At 48.8% G+C, this 9588-nt stretch overlaps 3 protein-coding genes across 5 annotated transcripts in view; all 3 read right to left on the bottom strand.

The window, feature by feature from the left end:
* Positions 1-679, bottom strand: part of LOC105564143 (protein suppressor of sable) — a 14221-nt gene extending 13542 nt beyond the window's left edge. For all 3 annotated transcript variants that reach the window (XM_012016309.1, XM_012016311.1, XM_012016310.1), the window contains exon 1: positions 583-679. The gene's annotated coding sequence lies outside the window, so the exon portion shown is untranslated. The remainder of the gene's footprint in view (positions 1-582) is intronic.
* A 981-nt stretch (positions 680-1660) lies between these two features.
* On the bottom strand, positions 1661-5475 carry LOC105564142 (DNA repair and recombination protein RAD54-like). The gene is made up of 10 exons (XM_012016308.1): positions 5312-5475; positions 4782-4991; positions 4515-4705; positions 4224-4426; positions 3702-4141; positions 3356-3617; positions 3085-3247; positions 2618-3023; positions 2377-2540; positions 1661-2303 (listed from the first exon to the last, which is right to left on the bottom strand). Exons 1-10 carry the CDS (start codon positions 5312-5314, stop codon positions 2111-2113), a joined length of 2235 nt encoding a protein of 744 aa, XP_011871698.1. The 5' UTR covers positions 5315-5475; the 3' UTR covers positions 1661-2110.
* A 559-nt stretch (positions 5476-6034) lies between these two features.
* Positions 6035-9573, bottom strand: LOC105564141 (V-type proton ATPase subunit B). The gene is made up of 4 exons (XM_012016307.1): positions 9386-9573; positions 8054-8520; positions 7254-7919; positions 6035-7112 (listed from the first exon to the last, which is right to left on the bottom strand). The coding sequence occupies exons 1-4, from the start codon at positions 9471-9473 to the stop codon at positions 6846-6848; spliced, it is 1488 nt and encodes a 495-aa protein (XP_011871697.1). The 5' UTR covers positions 9474-9573; the 3' UTR covers positions 6035-6845.
* Between the last annotated feature and the right edge of the window lie 15 nt (positions 9574-9588).

Below are 9588 nucleotides of genomic sequence, written 5' to 3'. Positions count from 1 at the left end.
AAGAAGAAAGCGGCTCTCTCTCTTTCTCTCTCGGGCGAGTCCTTTTCACCCCACCCCCTCGGGGCCCCCAAAAATAACGATGCTTTCACTTCTGCGATTTTAACCGTACGAAGGCACGAGTCTCTTTTTCGGCAACGACGTTGTTTCTCTCGCTTTAATCTCTCGCTCTCTCTCCTTCCCCGGATAGCGACGAACGTCCGAGAAAACGACAGAGACAGGGAGCGACGGAGCGGACCTTTGCGCGACTCTTGCCGAGAGAACGAAGAACGGAGCGAGGGCGAACGGGAACGAGTTCTCGCGATACCGGGAGTCGGATACGGGATCCGACGGGACGTCACGGATTCGCCCGTGGCTCCGACGTCCCGTCGCGACGGGTCCGGCGGAGCGACGTTCCACGCGACAGCGACAAAATGTCCCTTTGTTTCTCTCTCTCTCTCGCTCGTTCGCGTTTTTGCGTCGCTCGGAGATTCGGATTCTCTCGGCAAGGGCGTTAAAACAGCATGTGGATGCAGCGAGTCAAAACGAGAGCCGCAGGCAAAGACGTAGAGTACGAGATCGGTCGGACAGATGCGTGTTATTTACTCTCTCAGCAGTCAGTATAAAAATGTAGGCGGTTTATATGACGATGAGCGCAAAACTTCGGAGATCGAAACTAAACATGGCCACATCTGGAACTATTCTGAGCCTCCCAGCCAGACGCTCGTCCGCGGGAACCGACGGGGGACGGCGGCCGCGCGCGCGGCGGTGACGGGAAACAAGCGAGCAGCGGGTCAGGAGGCGACGCGGCACCCAATCACGCGCCGCGGCCGCGGGTCACGTGACCGCCCGCCGCCCCGCGCGCCGCTTTCTCACGGTGTCCCAGCCGCGCGCGCGGGGGCCGCCGATATCTCCCCCTCTCTCGCGCGCGCGAGAGACGGGATTCCTGAATGTCGCGCGTCCCGCGCGCGCGAGAGAGGCGCGGCGCCCACGGCCGCCTGTACTGCGCGACCTGAAAACATCCCGGGGGTTCCCGCGAGTCGCGCAGGTGCGTGACTAGGCGCGCGAAACCGCGGGCGGGAATAGCGATAACGAAGGGTCGTACAACCTGCGGCGCCGCCGAGATCATTTTTCAATAATTGCACTTGATTACGCAAGCGTGCTGTTCATTAGGTCGTTAAATGAACTTTGATCCCGCTCGCGCAAACATCGGTAGGCGCGCGCGCTCTCATGATAAACTCGTTTTCCGCTTGATTAAGTGGCGCGCGCGCGCGCGCGCGAGAACAGGATCATCGTTAAAGGATATAAAGCTGATGAGGGGATAAATAATGAGCGGCCGTGGGAAAAATGCCGAAACACGCGAACTTTGTTTCGCGGCAGAGCAAAAAATCAACTCCCGCTCGGTATCGCTTCAGACGATCGCACGTCGTTTTACAAGCTTCTTGTTTACAGACGTATCTGCATATTTCAACCTAAACGAATTCACCATTTTCCATCGCGTGAAAGATTTTTAATAAATTTGAAAAAACAACTGATAGTTGAAAATTCACTATTTGAAAAAATTTATTTTGTTGAACGATCGAAAAATTATCCTCTATAAATCGTCAGCAAGATCTGCTTAAAATCGTTGAATTTTATATATCCCGGGCGTTGTTACTTTATGGCATTAACTTTGACAGAGATAGCGGCATGTAACAAAAATTTATTTTAATTTCTATATAAATGCAACATTTCTTATTAACTTGAGATCCTAAAAATACATATTCTATTGTGTACAAGTTTATACATCTAGAGAAAGACAATAAATATATGCACATCTCCTTCTATCTAAAGCTAAAAACGTAAGGCACACATGTATTGTCGTGAATTGCGTTTCTAGGAAAAATGCGACGATCTCTTTGTGCAAAGCCAATTGAATTACAAATGCAAGAGACGTGAGTTACAAAAAAATGTATATGTATCTAAGTAAAATTCTGGACTAGTCACGTTTCTATTTTCAAGAAAGGAAAATTATCGTATTTCGTGGAAATGAGTTTCGTAGGAAGACAATTTGACTGCAACAATTCTTATCAACGTCGCCGATAACAAACTCAGGAGTACAAAATTTCCAAACGGAGTCGTCACAAGATAAGAGTCATTTTACTTGTTCGTGTGAGCGATGATGGAAAACAAACGAAATGCCGCTAGGCCAACACTGTCGTAACGGTATGTCCGGTAAATGCCGCGGATTGTGCGAGTGTCGCCAGTCGGACAGATCGGAATTGCAGTCGGATTGCTCCGACGGACCCCTCACTTCGATACCATTGATACAACGTTTGCATTTGAACCTGGATAAAAACAATAGCATTAATCTCATGTTCCAGATACGAAGCGTTTCTAACAGTTTCAGCGATTTCGTACTTTGCGTGCGTATCAGAAACCGTGTTCTCCTCCAACTTGAACAAATCGCGCAGATCGTTTATGGTGAAATGCCTCGCCACGTCGTCCTCTTGATCGACCACGGCCGAACTCAACGCTTTCTTATGGGCTTGTCTCTGAAATATTTTCTCCTCTATCGTTCCAGTCTGGAAATACAGAATATTTTATGTTATTACTCTTTTATCACTTATTGTTCGGCAGAAACACTCATTCTGTTGCTAACGGAAAGAAAACGGTAGACGAAACACGGCTTCTTCTGACCGTCCCTCCACACTCTGGCCATCGCTTGGTCGTCGTTTGCGGGGTTCCAGTCCGGATCGAACATGACGAGACGATTCGCACCGATGAGATTCAAGCCGCATCCACCGGCCTTCGAGCTGAGCATGAAGATGAAATCGTTGCTGTTCTCACTGTTAAAATTGTCGACCACTTTCGCTCGTTTCTTAATCGTCATCGTACCGTCGAGCCTCACGTAATTGTAGCCACGTTTGTGGCAGAGTTTCTCGAACAAATCGAGAGTCTGCGTGTAATTGGACACTAATACTATTTTATCTTTCGTCGTGGTCTTAATGGACGCCAGTAGGCAATCCAGAACCATCAGTTTGCCCGACAATTCTGGTAGCAGCACTCTGAAACAAGTATTATTCGTTTAACAAGTGACGTTTCGTCAAATAAATAAATTAATCCTACTTTGTCGAGTAATTTGGCGGCAGCAACGACGCAGCTTTCTCAAACCCCTCTGCCCTTTCCATGATCTTATCGTATATCAAGTCTGGATGATTGCATAGTTTCTTTAAGAGCGTTATGGCAGCCAAAGCGGACAGACTGCCTCCCTTTTTAGGATTATCGGTCTCTGCACAATGAATATGAAATATACCTCACGTGTTTCATCACTGTATAGTGCGAGCGAAATATTAATTTTAATCTCGAAGAATGTCATTGAGAAAATTAAGTTGTGTACCTTCCACAGATCTTTTTATACTGTCACTCTGTATGAAATTTTTGTAGAGACGCGTTTGTAGCTCTCCCATCTTTATGCACACCACGAGCTCGTGCTTCAGTGGCAAATATTTCGACAGCAATGCGCTAGTGCGTCTGATGAGACATTTATTAACAATAGACACCAACTCGGACAAACGTTCTCCAGCGAGTTGACGCTCGTTGTCTGTCGCAGCCGCGTCTTGACCACGTAATATCGGCGTCTCGAACTTCCTTCGGAATTCCTGAAAGAATACTTCCAGCAGTATAAGTTATAGTACGTAAATTGTAACAGGTGAATCGCCGATGCATATACACTGTGTGTTTACCTGCGCAGTTCCCAATAGTCCCTGATTAACAAAGTGCACGAGGGAAAAGTACTCCAAAAGATCATTCTGTATGGGCGTTCCGCTGAGCAATACTCTCCTCTTGGCTCTCAGGCCCATTAGGGATTGATACGTTTGATTCTCGGAATTCTTTAAACGGTGACCCTCGTCGCACAGCACGAGGCCCACTTCGTCCTGATGCAGGACGTGTGCGTGTAAGCGAAACGTCTCGTAACTTATGATGAGGATGGGCGTCACGCATCTGCCATAAGTCTTCATGAAACGCGTGAGATTTGTGTCAATGTCTGCCTTCTTGCCACCGTCGATGGCGAGGACGTTGACCATGTTATTCAACCACTTGTTAATCTCGTTGTACCAATTCTTCACCAGAGAGCTGGGCGCGACTATAATCGCCTTCTCTATCAGCGGCTTAGCCTCCGGACCTACACACAACACAAAACTCTTTCGATTACAATCGCTCCTTCCAATTTCTCTCTGCGATCTCGTAAACTCTAGACTCTTCACCTTGCTTCAACAACGTCCACAGCAGAGTTATGCACTGTAGTGTTTTACCAAGACCCATTTCGTCCGCCATGATGCAGCCGTATGCGTCTTCTATACGTTTGCCCGTTACACACTCGTACATAAATTTCACACCCTCGCGCTGATGCGGCCGCAACACATTGCACAATATAGGATCTACAACTACGTGCACCAGTTGTTTGCACCTGCAAAAAGTAAACGCAATAATCGCCGCTCGATCATAAGATAAACGTGCGTGCAACAGGAATACTGTAAAAATGTCTCTATACACACGGGTCGATCTTCAATCTATCGTGCTCCGACAATTCTGGCGGCGAGTACACGATTAAGGCATTTGGCTCGTCAGGATCGTGCAAAGGCCTGCGTGGCCCTGGCAGACGTAATCCAAGAACTCGTCCAGACAATTGGTAACCAGGTATCGGTATTTGAAAGGGTTTGCTGAGTAGCCTCCTCACTCTCTCTTCCTAATCAACAATATACATCGTGTCAGCAACGAGACCAAGGTATAAGACAAGGATTGCAGTTTACAAATGAACTTACGTGCTCGGACACTATCTTCTGCATCGTGCAGATGCCATTGTCAGAAAGAGAAACAGCTTTGTGTTCCGGTATCCGTATGTCTTTGACATTCTTGATTCTTCTCTTCGGTTCCTGCGAGCAACTTTCAAACAGGGTCAACTCCGCGACCTCCTCAGGTATGTCCAGGAGCAAAGGCCGTTTCCCCCTTTGACTCGGCGCGAACGATCGGATCTTGCGCGCATCAAGCATACGAAAAAAAAGAGAAAGAGATACAACATAAGTATACAAGGTACAAGCTTACAATACATTTCATCCGTTGGCATTCAGCAACTCCGTTATGTCACGAAGATATAGATTTGGCCAGACAAATCACTCTGATCCGGTTTCTCGGATAAACGCCTATTTTTCGTTCTCTCTTTCGGATTGAATTATTTTACATAAAGTTACAAGCGCATGGTAGTTGACATAACCCTATCCCCTGCGCACGGAAGCTTTCGCGGAATTAACGCGTTAATGAGAAAGAGAGGTGACGGTGTCCCGTGAATTATTACCATCTCAAGCGTTCAAGCACTCATCCTACGTGAAAGTCCAGCTTGGCCGCCTCGAAATTTACCTACGACGACGAGCCGATGCGAGCCGATGCCGACCGGTGCCCGATACCTCTTTCAAATTCGATCAATCTGACATGTGTACGCGGCAGGTAACGCCGATTGGCTAACCATCTGCCGACGGCCAATCGGCACTCGCGAAAAAAAATTGATCCCCCTGCGTGCCGCGATTGGCTGTGAAACGACAATGGACGAAACATGTGCTTCACGAGCGGCACATTTGAATCCGAGGACACTGGAATCGGTTTTCTCGTTGTCGCTGTAAAAGTTTCGTTTTTAAGCAGACTTTGCACCTTTTGCACTTAAAACTGTCTGTTTCGTGGAAACATTTGTGTAATATACAAATAAAACGGCTCACGTGTACAGATCGAAAGCAGCTTGCTATTCCGGCTGAATTAAAGAACAATATGGCATCATATAATAAAAATTAACAGTGAGCAACACACATACCACAATTGCAGCTGCATCTGAGCAAAGATGTTTTTTTTCCGTCTGACACCTTCAAATTCTGCGAACTTGGAAATAAAAAGACGGAGGTTTGATCGCAAGATCTAAAGATCGCTCGCTAATTACGGATATAGAAAAAGGCGGAAGTTTAATAATCGATTTAAAAAATTAACCGACCAGGACGGAGCGAACGCAGCAGCATTTAAATAAACGAAGCGCTTCAAAGACAACAATTCTCCTTTAATTTTCTATATCTAACATATACAGTTGTCTCTCGCGAGACAATACACGATAATGTTTCGCTCAGAACATTCTCTATAGGTAACTGTACATATCGTGTTGAAACATCTTTCCTTCGGACTGGCTCAAACGCATAAAGAATCTTATATGTGTGAATTTCGCAGTGGAATGTCGGGAACGCAGAATACCCCGCGATCGTGGATTACTTTATGCTTTTCGTCTACGTTAATACTGTACGATATATTACACTTTACAATGATTGCTTGGCGTGAGTTGAGCGTCGTCGCTCCAAAGCACAAAAGACACATGCTTTAAATATTGAAACAATATAAGTATATGTAGTGTTTATTATTTCCATGATAAAGATAACATATGTAGTCCCGGGTCTGTAACATGCAACTCTTGCATGCAAGATTCCCCCGGAATAAATCATTCGCAATTTTTCCATTTACATGTCGACATCGTTGTTATCTCCGTTTTATACTCTCATTGCACAACATCAAAGACCGATATACGATTTTGTAAGCTCGTAACGTTACAAATTTTTTTTTTAAATAGCCTGTAACAGACGCGTTCTTTCATCTCTTCTCTTTCCCCTTATTATCCGAAAGTGTAAGTGTTTTTCAATTGTTCTCTTGTCATCGTTACATCGACCGTTCTTGCGAATCTTTCTTGCGCAAGAAGTGGCATGCTTTGTTCCAATTAATGTCGAAGAGAAGGCAAATCGAACTTGTACGCGCAATTCCATTAAAATAAGCTTACGCATAAGGCGAGACAAATAAACCGGTGATTAATGACGGGAGTCTCTCGGATAGAATTCCGCGAGGGTGCTGGCTGGGATTCGCTTGAGCATCTCCTTGGGGAAGATTCGCAGAAGCTGCCAGCCGATGTCCAGCGACTCGAAGACCGTGCGATTTTCGTAGCTGCCCTGCGAGATGAAGTTCTTCTCAAACTTGGACAGGAATTCCAAGTACAGCAGATCGTCCGGCGTCAACGCCTCTTCTCCCACGACGGCTTTCATCGCCTGGACGTCTTTACCGATGGCGTAACACGCGTACTGAAAGATACATTTGGAATTGTAAAAGAGTAATTACACGAATGTATTTTTCGAAAAGCCGCAGGGAAGGAAACTGTGCGGCGGAATGTTATAATTTTTATTTCGCTTGTAATTGTGTTCTCGTGATTCACGGCGACTCACCAGTTGATTGGACACGTCGGAGTGGTCCTTTCGCGTCATACCCTCGCCGATGGCGGACTTCATGAGACGCGACAGCGACGGCAACACATTCACGGGCGGATAGATCTGCCTGTTGTGCAGCTGACGATCGACGTAGATCTGGCCCTCGGTGATGTACCCGGTAAGATCGGGAATCGGGTGAGTGATGTCGTCGTTCGGCATAGTGAGAATCGGGATCTGCGTGATGGAGCCGTTGCGTCCCTCCACACGGCCGGCACGCTCGTAGATCGTGGCGAGATCGGTGTACATGTAACCGGGGAAACCGCGTCTACCCGGCACCTCCTCGCGAGCGGCCGAGACCTCGCGCAGCGCCTCGGCGTACGAGGACATATCCGTGAGGATGACCAGCACGTGCTTCTCGCACTGGTACGCCAGGAACTCGGCCGCTGTCAGGGCGAGACGGGGCGTGATGATTCTCTCGATCGTCGGGTCGTTGGCCAGATTCAGAAACAGGCAGACATTCTCCATGGAGCCGTTCTCCTCGAAGTCCTGCTTGAAGAAACGCGCGGTCTCCATGTTGACACCCATGGCCGCGAACACGATGGCGAAATTGTCCTCGTGGGAGTCGAGGACCGACTTGCCGGGCACCTTCACCAAACCTGCTTGACGACAGATCTGCGCGGCAATCTGCAAAAAGACCCGAGAATTAAATCTGAATCGAAGGCACAGAATCGTTGCCATAAATGAAAGCTGAATTCGGAAGGCGTGTGCATCAATCGTGTGCGCGAATAACTCGGCAGCAAGCGAGAAGAAAGGCATACCTCGTTATGCGGTAGACCGGCAGCCGAGAAGATGGGGATTTTCTGGCCACGGGCGATGGAGTTCATAACGTCGATGGCCGAGATCCCGGTCTGAATCATCTCTTCCGGATAGATACGGGACCAGGGATTGATAGGCTGGCCCTGAATGTCCAGATAGTCCTCGGCGAGGATCGGCGGCCCCTTGTCGATCGGCTTTCCCGAGCCGTTGAAGACGCGGCCCAGCATGTCCTCGGACACCGGGGTCCGCAGAATGTCGCCGGTGAACTCGCAGTGGGTGTTCTTCGCGTCGATGCCGGACGTGCCCTCGAAGACCTGGACCACCGCTTTGGAACCGGACACCTCCAGGACCTGGCCGGAGCGCAGGGAGCCATCGGCGAGCTTCAGCTGCACAATCTCGGCGTACTTTGGAAACTTCACCTCATCCAGGATCACCAGCGGCCCGTTCACTCCGGACACCGTCTTGTAAGCTGCAAGAAAACGCAAGCTAATCACCGACCAGAATTTCATTCTGCATTCTATCCCTTTCTCTAACTGTTCTTCTAATCTGAAGGCGCGATTAAAAATATAGAAATATTGGGAACATCACACCCAAATACTTTATGCTAACAAATTGCCGTCAGGTGATAAAATTTGCACGTCTCCCAAGTGCTCTTAGCTTGATATTTCATTTTGGTATGTACATCATATAAAACTGATACACAAATCGATACTTGTACGACTCATTTCAATGAAATAAAAGGTACAGTGCAACTAATATCCATCCCCTTTTACTTGTGTTTCATTCCTCATTACGTCTTCCAAAACCGACGTTATGTAATATTCATCCGGCATCCGTCCAGCCTTTATACATTTCCTGATTGCGTTGCATCGCGCGGCCGCTAATGACGCGGGTTACGCCCACGGCTGAAAACACCGCAGGGGATTTAAAATACCCGTGAGTTAAGGAGACCGGCAGGTGCGGGGGAGCCGTCTCCTCGCGTTCCCGTGGACTCGCGAGTAGCCCGTCTCCAGATTTCGTGGGAAAAGCGCGACCGACGGGCGCCCGCGCGAGCACGAGTTGTCACATGACGCTGGCGGCTCGAGGCGGCCTCGGGGAACGAACGAAAGGAAGAAACGCGCGTCCGCCTCCGAGGAACCGTCTCCGCGGGACGTTCCTCGCGGGTAACGACGGGCGAGAACGATTCGCCTGCGAGATCGGACAGATCGAGCCGAGAGAGAGAGACACGCAGAGGCGAGGCGATCAGCTGACCGCCAGGCTGGAGGAATCGATCAGATGCTACGCCCAATCGCGGATGCCCCGCGTCCCCGTCGACGCGCCCGGACGGTACTCACTGAGACGGGGCTGCGCGATGAAGTCCCGGGACACGGCGAGCACGTGCTCCTTGCTCGCCTGGTGGTTGCTCATGGTCTTGGAATACATCTCGGGGGAGAAGAGAGGCTGCGTACGTTCTCCGCGAACACGTCTCACTCTCGCGTGTTATCCGTCACTGCCGCTCGCGACGAACAGCAGAAGATACTGCTGCCTCGACGGGAAG

Source organism: Vollenhovia emeryi, unplaced genomic scaffold, assembly GCF_000949405.1.
Source record: "Vollenhovia emeryi isolate VEMERY1.0 unplaced genomic scaffold, V.emery_V1.0 DF939168.1, whole genome shotgun sequence".
Lineage (NCBI taxonomy): Eukaryota > Metazoa > Arthropoda > Insecta > Hymenoptera > Formicidae > Vollenhovia > Vollenhovia emeryi.
This window is presented reverse-complemented; position numbering and strand designations above follow the sequence as displayed.